The following is a 16648-nucleotide window of genomic DNA, read 5'->3' as shown; positions in this document are numbered from 1 at the left end:
AGCATTTATGGAGAACTCAGGATGAGGTACAGAGGCTGGTGATACACTGACTACTGTCAGGCTTTCCGTAATCGTCACCAGGCAGATCTAAAAGGGATGAGAAACTGGAAAAGAGATTTTATTTTCCACCTGGACATTTTTGGGATGCAGCTGCAGAGAATGGGGGCCAAGCAGGCAGGAAACGCTGAACTCTTTATCCTGAAAACACTGGTCCTTGGGCTTCACAGTTCTTTGGATTTTTCCCCTTGCCTTTCCCCAGCACCTCTCTCTCTCTCTCTGTGCCTCCTCTCAGTTTTTACCATGTTTTTCTCTCTGCTTCTCCCCCTACTATTAATCTTAAAATGGAATTATTATGTTCTTATTTCTCTTTCCCCCTTAAAAACCCTGTAAGGGAAATGCACTGCAAGTACTGTTTATTTGCAAGCAGCCTGCAAAAATGTAAGATTCTTTCTGCCTACTGCAAATACATTTGCCAAACTGTGTTAATGAATCAAATGGCTACTTAGGTATTTATGCAAACATCAGTGGTATTAATAAAGCAGCAGAGTAAAGACCCTTTTCTGTTTATATGAAATCATCTGTATCGCTTGGGAAAGGTATTAAAAAAAAAAACAGTCACAAATAACCGAGCAGTGTTTATCTTTTCCTAGCAAGAGACTTGGGCTCTCGCTCTGAGACAAGTTCTTATGAGGCCAAACAACACTGAAATCATATGATGCTACTGCTGGCAGGGACAGGCATAAATGTCAAGGAAAAGAGCTGTAGCTTTTCCCAAAAATGAAATTTATTTTGTATAGTGGATCTGAAAAAACCAAAAACAACAACAACAACAACAATCTGTGTGTAAGCCTTAAAACATTCGTCCTGTGGGCTACGAAAGACCCCACGTTTCCCAGGGCAGCACTATCAAACGGCAGTTACACCTTCCAGAGGAAATGTAACTCTCTGTGGAGCTGACAGCTCTGCACCGGGTCACTTCCAGCCACCTCAACTAAAGAGAATTGACAAAAATGTCAAAGTAGGTTGAGATTCTTTGCACTCCCATTACAATTCCTGAGAGGTGACGGAGTTCGCATCTCCCATAGCCCCTGACATGGCCTTACTGTGCAGCCTTTGGAGAATGCATTCAAGCTCCCAGAGCAGCCAGTTCGCAAGGCTTTAGGAACAAAATGCAAACTCTCGCCTTCTGTGTGAGCCTTCCTCTACCTGCTTCGCAGCTCAAACACAGCTTACCTGCACTGCCACATTCTGCTTTCCTGTTTCCTGTAACTTTTCTAAGGTGCATTTCTTGGTTTCTGTTTTCCTCTGGTTGTTGTCCTTCGTTCCATCATTCTTAGTTACAGTTACTCCTTTGCTACAGTCCCTTCTCACCTCTTTGGGAGGAAAGCTTCTTCCTTGGTCTCTGTTCACTTCTCGCGGCTTGATGTTCTCTTTGAAGGTGACCATGGGCTTCTCTGCTGGGTCACAGCTGCTGCTTACACTCCGGCCCGTAGACAGCACTGACTTCAGCCCCGGGTTCCCGTCCGCAGCTAATGACTCTATCACGGACGTTTCTTGCAGAATGAGGTTCTCTTTGGCTTCACTGGGGTCTTCCACTATTAACTCTGGGATTTCTGTGATAAATAACAATTTCCCTACCTCATTTTCACACTGAATCAGCCTAAAAAAGTAAAAATAAATCCATATATGAAAAACATAAATCTAAAAAACAGTAACAACTGAACTGTGTATGGGTCCCACAGCCAATACATTCCCAGCCTAAAAATGTCGGAAACAGCGGGATGTAACAGTGCGGATTCAGGTGACAAAAAGGAGTTACGGAGAAACTCAGACTCACTGTCCCACTTAACATTACCACAACATATTCCCATGCCCTCTTGATGTTTCCTAAAAATTACAACCACATTTACTGAGCATGTCTGAAGCACAAGACACTAGACTAGACGCCTGAAGTAGCTAGAAGTCTGCAGGTATGAATACCGAAGCTCAGAGGCATCAAGTCCACCGAATATACAACCATGTAAGCGCTTACGGAAATGTTACTGACTCTGAAAAGGTTTTAATCAAACTGGATACACACCTGGGTAAGAGGCAGAGCAAGACACTGAACTCAAACCTATCTGCCTCTAAAACCTCTGCCTTTCCATTACATCAACAGCCATACCTGCTCTGTATTTAACTAGCCACTAGCACCATCCTGGTCTATCTTGACTGAAACTGACCACAATGCCCCTGTCAACACAAATCACCGTAACTATGAACGCGCAGTGTAGCTAGACTGACGTAGATGTTTATAAATCAGAGCAGACGCTCCTGATACTCAAGGGAGACGAGGCCAGTGCCTCTACAATAGGCAGTGTAATGGAGAGAACGGAGGTGAGAGATACTATGATCACTAGGGACATAATCTGATGCTGTGTTACCAACATTCTGATGTAAGAGTTTATAATCAACAGCATCACATCAAAGCCTTACGCCCACGTGGGTGGTGCGTGTGTGTTGGGCGAGGGATACCTCGGCTGATTGTCTGCGATCCATTTGCCTATGGAGATCAAACGCTGCTGCCGAATCTGCCGCTGCTGGCCCTCTTTGTCTCCTGTGATACCCTGGTGGCCTTTGGAAAAATCCAAGTTCCTGAAATTGAGAAAAGCAAATTACAGAAAATTAAACTGCTAAAGTTATTTTCCAGGCAACCAAGTTCACCTAATTAATTGTGATGGCTTCAGATTTTCCCATATAGGCCAGCCATTTGATGCCATCAGTTGCATTTTTCAGAATTTATACTCCCAAAGATTTTAAATGCAATAAAACAATGCAGAAAAGACAGTATGAAAATTCACTACATGAATGTGTTATTTTTACTTGTATTTCAGTTTCTAATTAAGGAGCTCAAATCACAACCGTTTGTTAGGGAAGAGTCTTTTATTATAAGAATAAATGTTTCATTAGCACTTACCTTGCATTCTAAGTAATTTACTTCAAACGACCATGGCAATGCTAAAGGTCTCTGAGATGCCTATTCTAACAAATAAATATTAAGTCACCCATGTTCCTGTGGCCCAATCGAAATTGGAAAAATGCATAAATATCACAAAGTATATAGAGCAGAAGACTCACTGACATTAGAAAAGTCAACCTAAAAAATTTTTCAGATTTCTCATTAAACTATCTGTTTAAAAGAAAAAAAAAAAAGCATCCAGGAACTGCTAGGCAGTAGGCCAGGTGCCGAGGACACAGAGATGAATGAGGAATAGGCCCTATTTCAAGGAACAAATAGCTATGATTTAATCTGAAGAAATAAAAACTATGCAAAGAATAGGAGAAGCATAATAAAGAAGGGCTAGTTTCTTCTGATAAGCCTTGATGAGGTTTCACAGGAAGTGATATCTGAGTTTGGACAGGTAAGGGCAAGCGCTCATAGGTTGGTTAGGGAAGGCAGAAGAGGAAACAGGAGTGCTCTAGGCTTAGCAGAACAAAGTTCTGGAGGAATAAAAATACAGAGCTATTCAAGAATGGACGGAGAGTATGTATGCAGTATGTGTAGTACTGGGGCGGGGGGAGCAGGGAGAGGTGGTGACAGTGGCAGAAACCGTGGCTGAAAAACTAACCTTCTGGACATTAAGCCAAAAAAGACACTGTAACAACTGAGGGTGAGTAAACTGAACTTTTTATATTAGTAATGGGACATCATCAAGTCTAAACTTTAAAAATACAACTGTGGAAGCAGAGCAGGGCTACACAAGGAGAGGAGCTTTAAGTGGCATGGCTGATTAGGAAGCTTTTTGGTTTTTAAGTGTAAAGGTTTTTTTTTAATTGTGTAACATAAGCAAAATTATTTAAGTTAATAAATCTTTTAAGAACTTCACATGTTCTGATTCCTTCCACTGCCCATCACCCTCGCTGCTCCAATGTGTGAGTCGTAATCTTCAGGATAGCCCTTCCAAAAAGAACTTTTGCTCAGTCAAGTTGTCACATCAGTCAGTCCATGATTCTTTTAGTTGGGCTTCTCTGATCTCCAGTGGAACACGGACACACTTCAAAAGCTCCTCACCTCTAATCTTTGGGATCCAGTTTCCTCAAGCAATTTACTTTAGGACTATTACGTATTTGGGGTTGGGGAAGAAGGATCTCCCTGGTTCTGAGTTCTAGACACTCTTTAAGCAAGCCTTAAATTTACAGCGTATTTACTCCTAAGCTTATCACACCCTAGAACAGGACTGATCGCTGGGGTACGCCAACACCGACGGTAAAAAGCGTGACCGTCAGGTTTTTCAGTTTATCTAGCAGCGCTGTCTTGTAGTCCTTTCCCACAGATCTGTCATGCAGTTCTGTGAGTAAGGGAAACCACACAGTCGCTCTGTGAGGCGGTTCCAACAACGCAGGGCTATGGAAAAAGCCCCATCGGGATGGACCTCAACCAGGAAGCTTTTTTAAACTCTAGGTAAGTGGTGATAGAAGCCACCTACCTGAAAGAAGGTCTCAAAGCCAAGAATCCTTGTAACTCAAACTCCTCCGGAAGTGGTGTAGCTAGACAGGGGTAGAAATCAAGCTCTGTAAACATTTTAATTAAAATATTGCTGTTCAGTAGAACACTGCTTCCTAAATTAAAATTTTTTCTATATAAAAGGAAAACTATAATGTTCATAGCTCTGTGCTCTTCTTTACAGCACCCCTGGTCAAACAGCGTACCTGCCCAGCCCCTGCGTGCTGCCTTTGGGCCCTAAACATGGCCCGGTACTCGCCAGTGCTCAATGCTGGGGACGACGGGTATGATGGACTTGCCCCCTCTGCAGGCTTAAAAACCCACAGCCTCAGACCCAATCATCACAACGTTTAGACCATCTCCTTGTTAACTGAAGTTTTAAATATCAACACTGACGTCACCTGGGAGCTTGTCACAAATGCAGAATCTCCGGCATTATCCCAAACCTACTGAATCATAAACTGCATTTGAACAAGACCCCAGGTGATTCATTTGCAAATCTGATACTTGAGGGGCACTGATCTAATGGAAGAAGAATCATCAGAAAGGAGTCAACTACAGACTGTTCAGTGTGAGATTATTTATACTGGGGAAAAATTTTAGGCAAATGGACAATGATTAAATAAATTATGGCATATCCACAGGATGGAATATTAAGCAGTCTGTAAAAACTATGTTTCAAAATGCAAAGGAAAATGCTAACAATATAACGTTAAACTTAAAAAGCAGGCACAAAGCTGTATCTGATACCAATCAATGCAGGTGTGTGTGTGTACACACAGGTGAAAGTCTTAAAGAAAATACACTACCATGTGAACAGTATACAAAATACTTCCGCATGAGAGAACTAAGGGTGATGCGTTCTTTATATTTTATGTCCCAAATGTTCTATGATAAATACTGCTTTGACACAGTAATGTTGTTTATATTAGTTCTTTAAAAAAAAAAAAAAAGTACGAATGAGGAGGAGGAGACGACGGAAAGCACTTGAAGGCACCACCCCCTCTGGACTCCTATTCAAATGCAGCGACACAGAGAGCAAGCTGCTGAAAGAACAGAGCAGCCTCAGCTCCCTCTGTCTCCATGTACTGAACCAATGCAGAGTTCAAAGTTGCTTCTGAGACACTGAATTTAAAGTCAAACACTTAAGAACAAAACCTGGTTTTCCCCGGCCTTACGCCCATCGTGTGTGCTGGCGAACCGCGTCAGCAACACAAGGTCAGGGCAACCCTCACCGTTAGTGCTTGAAAGATCCTCTTCGTGGGGGTGGAAGCTGTTCAGAAGAGAAATCAGCCAGGGCCAAATGCTGCAAATTAAATAGTTCAGACTTTACTTTTGCATAAGAGAAACCAGAACACTAAGAAGCCATGAAAATGCTACCTGAGGGGCCTAGACTTTATGAATCTTCCCCTTGCGTCAGCATTTTAAAGGCTGTATGGTTTCCTAAAACGTATTTCCAAATACGTCCATGTAAAAGGTACACCAGCAGGGCCAAGTTCCTGATGGGGACCTACTGCTGCGCGTCATTTCCCAGGCTAATTTAACAGCTAGCAAAATTAATTCATCAGTCCTACACACTGAAAATTGGTGTTTACTGAGAAAACTCTGACCAGAGAGACAGCGTATTACGCTTTTGCACTTTTCACATATATTATCAGTTGTGGAGCCTGTTACTAGTTCTTAATCTGTAACGGGGGGGTGGTTACATTACAGCCAAATCACATTCTCTGTCCAAAGTGATGAACATGCCTTTGATGTTAAAAAATCCACACATTGTTATAATATCCTTATCTCTAAGCTCTGGTTCCTAAAACAAAATTTTTGAAAAAGTTTGCAAAATATTAAACAATATTTCAAATATTTAATTAAAATGTTAAAAATAATCACGATCTACTTCAGATAATACTAAGGTTTTCTTGGAAATATGTAACAACCAACGTTGGTGAAAAGTGTGGTTAAAAAAAGAGCCCAGGGTGAGGTGCCCGGGATAGAGAAACTGGGCGTAAATAATCACATCACAGAAAAAAACTGGAGGTTGACAACTATTTCTGACAATTGTACACTTTGAAATATGGGAACATGCTACTTAAATAATATAAATGAAATATACAGAAAAACGTATAAGGAAGTAAACAGTGAAGAATAAACGCTATGAGCCTTTCAGGGATGTAACAAATTAGGAGACAGCTGGAAAAGAAGATTAATAACAATGTTGGACTAGAACAACCATGTCCTTATGCAACAAGTATGAGATCTCAAGAAACAGACTGCAGAAGAGTGTGAGAAATGACTTAATGATACTGCTTTACCCTACTCTGGGTTACTTAATCTAACTTTGCTTTCTACAAAGGACAAAAATACATCACTATTTCACAAATTTATTACCTTAAGATAACGTGTTCTTAGAAAAGTACAGGAGAAAACAAGTTCTAGAACTTGAAAAGGTCCGAAAGCAAGAAACTGAAGGTTATTTGACTATGTATAACATTCTGAGTTCACAAAGGGAAGAGGAACATTTTCATTGTTTAAAAGATATAAATGATAATTATTGACCTTGATGTATCAGACACATGAAGAAAATCTCTAGTTTTGAAGAAATACTCCACATTAGTCTAAAATGGGTAGTGACACAGTTGAAGATGGAATGAAATACCTGCAAGGTGTTCATTATATTATAATTCTAAAGACCCTAAACCAATGTGAGAGAAGGAGGGGGGAAGCGTAAATGACAGGGAACAAAAAGGAATGAAGTTTGTAAAAAGGTATTCCTTGTCTGAATGAATATCCTTCGCAATGATAAGAAATGGGAATGCACAGAGTGGGCCTAAAAGATAATTGTGCAGGAACAAAAACCCAAATAAAAATATCAATGCTTCTCTCATAGCATTACTGATACAACTTACTGAACCAAACACAAGTTCTAAAGTACACACAGGAAGGAGAAATGTATGGCCTCTGGTCAAGAAGTGAAAATTCTGTGCAAGAAAGCAATGTCTAAAATTATGCATCACTCACCGAAAGCTACACGTCGGCACAAACAGGAGATGTGCAGCCTGCTGTGCTATGTTGCTGAGCCCTATTCAGGACGGTGTCAAAAATGAAGGCACTTCAAGTTAGGTTTGAGGGAGAAACAGGAGAGAGAGGTGTGAAGTCAGAGGGACCCCAGGGTCTTAAATGTGGCCAGGACAGTTTCTAGGCTGAGACCTCGGTCAGCGTGTGGACGCTGGGCCACAGAGCAGGAATTTCAGAGGCTCTCCTTACACCCACCAGCAGCATCCGCAGGGGAGGAACTTTCTGCTCACTGCAAAGCCTTCCTGGAAATTTTTATTTCTGTAAGCAAAGGTAAACTGAAAGCTTTCACTTGTCACTATAAAATGAGTAGTTCCTACGAACTGTCAGAACTATTCTGAGCAGAGATTACAGAGAAAATGGTGAAAGCCAAAATAACTTCCAATCTTCAATGCTTAAAACAAATATAACTCAAATCAGGTGTTACTAAAAGGCAGCTTATGTATCTATACAGCTTACGTATAGAAAATAGTGGAAGAAGTAAAAATCTCTTTCCTTCAACTCCTAAACAGAAAAGGGACATAACGGTAATGAATGAGAAACAAAATGGTTTTATTTCAATTTCATTTTGAAATATGAAAAATGCCTTTTCCCCAGGATGTCAAACAGGAACAGGGGGAGCAAACCGGGAGGGATCCTTACAATTGTGCCTCACGTGAAGAATTCAAACAAATGAATGAAAAGCATACAAAGAAGTCTTCAGTTCAATTTCCAAAAAGTTAGGTGGAAAATACAGAGTCTTCCATTGTTCCAATACTGTGTTTTAGAAGGTCGTTTCTACGTTATCTATGAAATCAAACAAAGCACACAAGCTAACGTGAAACGCCAAGACACTTACTACTGTCTTTCATCCACCACCGCCTCCTGGAAGACCCTGGGCCTGAGCCTCAGCCAGTCCATGGAGACCTTCACTGCAGGGAGGGGGTAGGCGTTGTAGGACTCCTCCTGAGACTTGTTCTGGAGAGGACATTTGCACAGGATGCCAAGAAAAGACACTTAAAGAGAAAACGTGTTTAGAAAGCGTAAGATATCTGAAATTGTGTACTAGTCCAAATTACAATATTATTATGAACCTTCTGCAAATGCTACTTAACGCTTAAATATCTCACAGCTTCTTTCTAAAAAGGCACTTTCTCTCCCATGTTAAAAATGTTACAGATACAGTTGATGGGGGGGGGTCAGTATGTAAAAAGACAGGACTTAAGAGTTTAGGCCTTCTGATTCAAGATTAAGAAATATAGGACACTTTGTAATGTTACTAATGCTCTATCATAATGATGAAAACGCCCAAGATTATGCTTTCCAAAGAAGACGGCACAGGAAGTTAAATGATTTAATACTCACTAAAGAGGGCTAACAACTGTGTCCAACACAGCTGCTCATCTTGGCTATAACTATGCTGTTCCGTTTCATTGCTAAAGTCACGAAGGTGATGAAGTTGAAACAGGTTAATGACAGTGACGTGAACTAACTGCTGAGAGTTGAAAGCTTTTTGGAACAGCAGCCTCTGCAAAAGAAGACAGGAACACTGCTGTATTATCAAGAACAGAAGCCACCTTCAACGCAAGATTACACCGGCAGTCTGCATTCAGAGTCCACACTTATAGACGAGTATTTTAATGAGTCTGATGTGGTCTGATGTTTCTCATGCTGCCTTTTTTTACCTCGAAAGTTTCGGGTTTAACTCAGACACCACAGAGCTGTTTGAGCTCTTTTTCATTATACTTTTTTCCACAAGAAATGATATATCTTTCAAAATATCTGAGAAAAAATGTTTTGGGAGACCATCAAATATTTATACATCTTAATCCGTTAGAAGCTGTTTTATAAGAGATGCAAACATACTAAAATATTAAACTGGAACCAATGAGCAGAAAGCAGATGCACACACTAAGAAACAAAATTTCAAACAAAAAGACTCAAAAAAATACATTTTTGAACTCTTGGTACATAACAGATGGCTTCCAAAATTTGTCATAAAATTTACTCTTTCAAAGCCTTGATGCATTTAAAGAAACTTATTTATAAATGGGATATAAAGCAAGAACGTATCTGGAACTCAGGGTAAATGATATACCAAAGCAATCATTAACGTGTTCTAGGCACTTCTATAAATCGTTACGCTGATGTTTCCCCTATTAGAGAAGCATGGTCTTCATTATGGAGTTTCTCTGGCTCAGTAACTATGGGGTCAAGGGACCCGCTAACTGGCACTCTGAGGAAAACCTCATCCACGTGCTCTCCGCTGCTGCTCTCACCTCAACCACGCCGCCACCTCAGTGTCTGCAGCAGTTCAGGTCACTCCATGTGACATGCTTTTCAAACACAAGCCCCTAACAAAGTTGACAGCTACTAGAGATGAATGATATCCCGGCTTCAGCCTACACTTCAGCAGTAGCCAACTACTCTCCCTCCCCAGGGAAGATTTTTGGAGAAAGTGGGGATTCACTGTCACTAGCCTGATGGTGGGAAATAGAGAATGTTACTTACAGTTCTATCAACAGCGACAAGAGATCCCACCACCTCAGAAATTTATAGCTGCCTTTGTCCATCCTGTTCTGAGATTTTTTTCTATTTGCACTGTTAAAGAATCTGAAATATTCAAAGTTCTGTGATTCTATTAATAAGAACTTTCGCATCATCACTGGAGAAATAGAAATCCACTCCACTTCATTCTCCCCGTCCTCTCTCTTCCGTCTCCTCGCCATTCCAGTCTATACATCAAGAATGCTTACTCCTTTCCTAAAGGCATCAAGCACTTTTCTCTTTGTTACTCCAAATGTTCCAAAATGCTCTCTCTTCTCCAGAGTTCTGCCACAAAACTTCTCCTTCATCCAACTTCTACATCCAACCTTCTAGATAAGCTGATCATTTACACAAATGCATAAAATACTAGCATAAAATGAGAATATTAATTTGTATTTTTCAAAAAGCATTTTTCTCGTAAGTACAATTTACAGCGACGTACCCCTTGTATCTACAAAACCACTAGCCTTTGTTTTAGAGGGCAACGCCCTACAAAGCAGAACCACTAGCCCTTTAAAAATGTTTCTAGTGCAGGCACAGCGACAGGACAGCACGTGCACGCAGCCTAGCACCAGCAAACGGTACCCAAAGCTCAGGCTCAGGGAGGCGCAGACTTTGTCCTGTTCTCCCCTGTATCTCGAAGGGCTTAGAAAAGCGCCCAGTACACAGCAGGCGCTCACTCAGTGAAGGAATAATCCACACTTCTAGGAGTAAATGTGTAATTATTCAGTTGTCATTTTGTAAAATTTAGATTGTATTTTAGTAAACAGAGGGGCTCCCTGGGAACAAAATCGGACCGGAACTGACTTTTTGTTACTCAAAGACACTTTCAGCAGTGGATTGAGGAATATACTGAACTAAATACCATTAAGAAACAGGACACATTTAACAGATACAAAGTCTTATATCTCAGTTCCTAAACCCCAGGCCTTAAGCCCTTCCGTGAATCTCAATTTGATATACATTTCTGCTCAGCAGCGACAGACTACTAGTGAGACAGGCACACTGACATTCACATGTGGATAATACGAATTATCTCTAAATGCTTCAGAAATACTCACTCAACTGTGCTAAAATTTCATTCTGACAATGTTCTTCTGATATTTCGGTACTGAGTAAGGTTTAAAATAGATCTGCCTCATGCTATGTTTAACTTCAGAGCATTGGAATGATACTTCAAAGTGTATTTTAGCAATTGCCCACATATACCCACTGAACCTCAGTCAGAAATACGTATCTGAAGAGAATATTAGTGTTTGAGGTTGAACCAAATACAAAACTGACTACATTTTAGACTAGGATAATTTATACAGAGAAAACCTCATTAAGGTAGGATCCCGCCCCTCAGCCCCACTCTTACAGAGTATCTTTCATAGAACCAGAGCTGGAAGCAATCTCAAAACGCCACCTGGTCCAATCCCCCGCTATTTAACGGGACTGCACGTAAACCATCCAAGAAAGATGGCTGTCAGTCTGACTTTTAAGCTCTCAAAAGAGAGACCCCTCAGCAGCTATACGGATCTCTATTTAAATTTTAAGATTTTATTTCTGACTTCAGGAAGACAAAGATGTGTTTTTATATATATATAACAAGTTTCATATATCCCAAATACATACATATATGAAAACATATAATGAAACTATTTAGACACGTTTGTTCTCTCTAGGCTGGGTTTTAAAAAGTTAGCTGTTTCCTTCATAACCCAACTCTATAAATCTTGGGCTAAGTTTAAATAGGTCACTAAAAGAAGCGGAGAACAGCAGGGGACTCTAGGAGTTTACTTTAAAACAAACTATTTCTATTACAGTTATTCAGTATAATCTCTTACACACAAAAAATATCAACTAAAAATATGATTATCTGTTAAAAGCTATTTCACAACGACTATATCTGGCTAACTTATTGTCTCTTAAGTGTCTAAGTTCTACAGTCTCTGGAATGTGAAACTTCTGTAATACTTATAAAGCTCCAAAGCAGTGACAGACAATGCCCCAAGTGTGCAGACACCCAGATGTAACCAGGAAATACAAAATGTTGTTTGAGACTGTCTTATCCACCATTGACTAAAACAGTGACTAAACAGTGACCAAAACAGTGACTGATACATATTATTCAAATGTTTGTTGAATAAGAGAACTAAAAATAAAGTTAATACTTAATTTTGACTCCTCCAGTATTATATATACTATACATTTAAACTGTTAATATACTAATAAAAGATTATTTTCATATATAGAAACAGAACAAAGGTCACTTAATTTTATCTTCTTACACAAATTAGTGAAATCTATTCCCATTGAATGAGACTCTCATTACTTTCCATCAAACACCCACAGATCCTGACAGACCCAAGCCCAGGAAGAACAATGAGCTCGGTCTGCAGAATGGAAACACGATCTACAGGGTAAATGCCAGAGTCTTACCTAAACAGAGAAAGCATCAAAAGCAGGGCTTCCAAAACCGAGAAGAGAAAGCGCTTGGTCTGAGAAGGACCGAGGAGGAATTCTTCTTCCCCTTTATGGTATTTTCTGCCAAATGCCAGCTACCAGGTGAAAACACTGCTGCTGTATTTCTTTACGCAGACAGCACCCTCAGTTTTAACTGACGGAATGCTATACGCAAGAATTTCTTATGTTTCAAATTTACTTTTTACCAACAGTTCACAGTTAAGTAATGACATAAAAACTGGGAGTAAGCCTCCTCCAAATCTTATGCTTCCTCATTAGACAAGACAAAAAAATTCTCTATTTAAAAAGTCTAACCTTAAACTGTTCTTCCAATTTCTCTCGAAGAGGGCTCAACTTTTCCAAGCTCTTACTCAGGTACACATGACCGTGGAATTTAATAAAGGCCTTGATGAAGTCAGAGACACCCCATCTGGTTTTCACCTCATCCCGGCTGAAATGAAAGAAAAACGTCCATGAATCTTAAGCAGAACGGCCAGAAACTCTTACAGGAGGGCTTCTCGGACAAAAGCACATGACTGGAGCACCTGATCCCCAAAGGCAGTCAGCTGACTAACTTTCCGACTCAACACACTCGGTGAGTCAGTACCGTGCAGCCTACGCTCCTGCGCTGGGAACAGAGCAGGGGCTGGCTGGCTGAATTCAGGGAGAACGATGTGCAAAACTACTACACAGGTTCAGAAACTGGGCAAATGTAAGAGAAGAGACGCACAGGGAACCATCTGTTGCTTGTTTGCCCACCTTTGAGGGGGCAATGCCACCAGGTTACAAAACTCTCTTGGAAAAGGCAATCGTATACCTTTCCAGTGCTTTAGAAAGTGCTTTCTGTAGATTAGTAGAGGCAGCTGGGAAAGGGAACTTCACAGCGATGCTTCTGCAGTAGTAGAAAATGGTGGTCAGATGGTCTCCTTTGGAGGAAGCTAAGATAGCCAACTGATTGTAAGGCTGACCTGGAGGAGAAAGTAAAGATTCCAAAGTAACACAAGATGCACGAAGTCTTGCTATCAGAATACAGAAGATCAGCTTTCAAACCTTTATATTAATGAGGAGTATTTTACAAAATAAATCTCCTGACTACCTCCTTACAAACGGGCACAACGTAAAGCAGCAGGCTTCAGTGATGGTGCGTCTTATGTTTAGGTTCACAAGTCACACAATTCGGGGGGAGAGCACTGTAAGCTCAAGTAAGACTTCAGAAAGGGCTAGGCAGTAAATATTTTTGGCTTTGTAGGCCAACGTTGTCTCCATCACAACTACTCAACTCTGCCACTGCAGTGGGAAGGAGCCACAGACAACAGTAAATGCAAGTGTGTTCGACTGCCATCCCTGCCTGAGACTCTTGAAAGCGGCTCTTTCGGAATTTAAAGGAATTTCAACATGGTTTAACAAGAACGTACACCACCAAACATCTGCTGTAGTTTAATTCAAGAATCACTGCTAACACCTGTTTTGGGAGCCATCAAAAGATAAAAGGACTATCTTTTAGGTAATAAGAGATAATAATTTTTCTAGGAGGGAAATAATGGTATTAAAGAGAAAATTATTCTATAAGTAATTAAGGAAGCCAGAGTTGTTGAAACAATTTTAGATCACAGTAGGGGATATTCTGTTTACACTGTTTTACTGACAACAGCACTATTATTTTAAAATTTCTTTTCAGCTATATAGAATACATAGTTAAAAGAAAAAAAAAATCAATACCAAAACTCAACATCTTTTGGCTCCATCAAACTTGAAAGGTAAGCCTTGAACTACTCTCTGTATTTCTATCAAGGATAAAATGTCACTGTCAACCGCAAGTTGACGTGGGAGGCCCACTCACCATTAGAGGGGACAAGCTGAGCTGCATGTCTATAGTAGGACTCTGCCTGGCTGGTCTGGTTTCTGTATCGAGCTGAGAGGGGGAAAAAGAAAGTTTAGTTTAAAAACAAACAAGCAAGCAAGCAAACAAACAGATAAAACAGCCAGCAGGGTAATTTTTCCAAAACAGCTATAGTTTTAAGTCTTAAAGTTAATAAACACATTAAAGTTAATTTAAAATGATTAAGACAGGATATATCTTAAAACAAATTAACTATAGGATTATGTGTGAAGTGTCCCTCCAGCTTTCCCTATTTGGGACATTCAGCATGTAACCAATTTTAAAGCTTACCTAGCCCCCATTTTCAGGTCCTCCAGTGTCATGCATCACCAGCTCCCACTATGGACTATGCTGGTGACCTGGAGCCGGCCCACAAGAAGGGGTGAGTTATATGGCACTTAAAAACAAAACAAAACAAAAAACACTATACAAGAGGATCTGAAATTTATGTATTTCTTCAATATCTTATAAAGTGATTTTGAAAAACGCCTTATACCTATTACAATATTAATTATGTATGTGTGCAAAGAATACACTGAAAGCAAAAACCATCTAAATAAACTATTCACTGAATTGCCTCGCAGAACTTGGTGCTTACTTTGATGTGACCTCTCATGGAGTCAATGATTTCTGACACCAAGAAATCTAAAATCTTTGAACTTTAAAGCAGTAATGTTCTCCATTTCTTGTTACTTGGGGACAGTCAAAACATAATCCTATAGTTAATTTGTTTTATAACCCTTTAGGTCACCTTAAAGGAATGAACAAGAAATAAGTAAGTTATATAACATTCGCAGATAAAATGTATAAAATGGAAGTACAAATTTAACTGTAAAAAGGGAACAGTTAAAAATGAACTTTTAATGCACTGGTAGGAAGGAAAGAAGGCAATCTAGTTTCAGAAGGAGTACTTTTTATAAACCCTACCATTCCAAAAGAGTACAGATTCAATTCAGAAAATATTATGACATCACTTTGAAAAATTTAGCTTTGATTACATTTTTGCTGTTTATTACTTGCCTATATCTGCATAAAGTTTGAATAAAATTTAAATCTTAATATGAAAGTTACTTCCTTAAAGATCTTTTGCCAATCCCAAAACATTGAGAAAATCTAAGTTCCTTAAAATACATTTTACAGGTTTCCTCTTATGACAATCTAAGTTATGCGTGGATAGTCAGCTCAAAGTGACTACTGCAAAGAAAAGCATGAATATATTATCAATCCCTTCACACTAAAGGCTCACCAATGTCTCCGAGGTGGACGAGGCAGTGCTGGCAGATGTAGGAACAGGAGCTGGACTGTGGCTTCACGATGGCGCTGGTGTGCGTCTGTTTATTGCTGATAATCCCCAGCTGGGAAGACTTCACACGGCATGGTAAATCTACGTTAAACACTGTACACAGTTCTTGTAATAACTAAAAGGCAAACACGAGCAAGCTTTAGTATTAAGTCAGAACTGGTAAGTCAGAGGTGCGCCAACAGGGAAGTCTGTATACGTTAATGTGTGTAGCTAGTATGCACACTGCTGAGACCGGACAGAGAGGGGAGCCTTTCATAGGATACCTAGTGACAGTCATTACAAATCATATCTTTTGATTTCTGAAGTATTAGAACAATCTAGGATATACATCTAAAAGGAATAGCGTTAAAAAAAAAAAGACTACCTGAACAGGGTATTCAGACTCACTCAGCATGCAACTCCACGAAATTTACCTATCTATCTATCTATCTACCTACCTAGAAACACAAAAACCATTAAAGTTGGTTGGCTACAAATTGACTGAAGTGCAAACCCACACATTTGTTAGACAGCAGGAGTTTCACGCGCTCTGTTTTCTTAAGCCTGAGGTCAACCTGTGCCTTTGCATACAAAAAGATCTCATGTATTACAGACCTGGAAGGGGCTTCTGAGGTTATGTGGGCCACTGCTCTTTCCTCCTTTCTTCTCTGTTCTGCAGTATGAGAGGGTTCCTCTCCCTGGTCAGAGTGAACATCTCTGCCTGAGCATGCCTATTTCATTCTTTTCTGCCTCCTGCCTGTCATCCCCTCATTTTTTAAATCTACTTTCAAATTCTCGTGCCTATTTGCTGTGGCCTATCAAGTGTTGCCCACAGAAAAACAGTAATAATAATAACAGTAACTATTATTATAAAAAAACAAAAACAAAACCACCAAAGCACCCTCCCTTGTCCCTAGATTTCTCCTCTAGCAACCTTCTAACGTCTCCTCCTCTTCTCAGC

The 16648-nt window shown here is 40.0% G+C and overlaps 1 protein-coding gene and 1 non-coding gene across 13 annotated transcripts in view; both read right to left on the bottom strand.

Moving 5' to 3' along the window:
• The window catches only part of SMG7 (SMG7 nonsense mediated mRNA decay factor), a 75476-nt gene that overhangs the window by 10394 nt on the left and 48434 nt on the right, over positions 1-16648 (bottom strand). For 7 of the 12 annotated variants that reach the window (XM_064478072.1, XM_064478075.1, XM_064478073.1 and 4 more), the window contains 10 exons: positions 15652-15823; positions 14367-14438; positions 13344-13494; positions 12842-12977; positions 8897-9059; positions 8391-8547; positions 5719-5789; positions 4467-4527; positions 2515-2634; positions 1234-1660 (listed from right to left, as the gene is read on the bottom strand). In XM_064478072.1, coding sequence (XP_064334142.1) covers positions 1234-1660; positions 2515-2634; positions 4467-4527; positions 5719-5789; positions 8391-8547; positions 8897-9059; positions 12842-12977; positions 13344-13494; positions 14367-14438; positions 15652-15823 — 1530 coding nt within the window. The remainder of the gene's footprint in view (positions 1-1233; positions 1661-2514; positions 2635-4466; positions 4528-5718; positions 5790-8390; positions 8548-8896; positions 9060-12841; positions 12978-13343; positions 13495-14366; positions 14439-15651; positions 15824-16648) is intronic. The other 5 variants (XM_031435609.2, XM_031435611.2, XM_064478074.1 and 2 more) reach the window with 1 other exon arrangement.
• Positions 4288-4418, bottom strand: LOC116148261 (small nucleolar RNA SNORA18). Its single transcript, XR_004131779.1, has one exon. It is a non-coding gene; the product is annotated as a small nucleolar RNA SNORA18 (small nucleolar RNA).

The sequence above is a fragment of the Camelus dromedarius genome, chromosome 23, assembly GCF_036321535.1.
Source record: "Camelus dromedarius isolate mCamDro1 chromosome 23, mCamDro1.pat, whole genome shotgun sequence".
Taxonomy (NCBI): Eukaryota; Metazoa; Chordata; class Mammalia; order Artiodactyla; family Camelidae; genus Camelus; species Camelus dromedarius.
The sequence above is the reverse complement of the archived record's forward strand: the minus strand, read 5'-3'. Positions and strand labels throughout refer to the sequence as shown.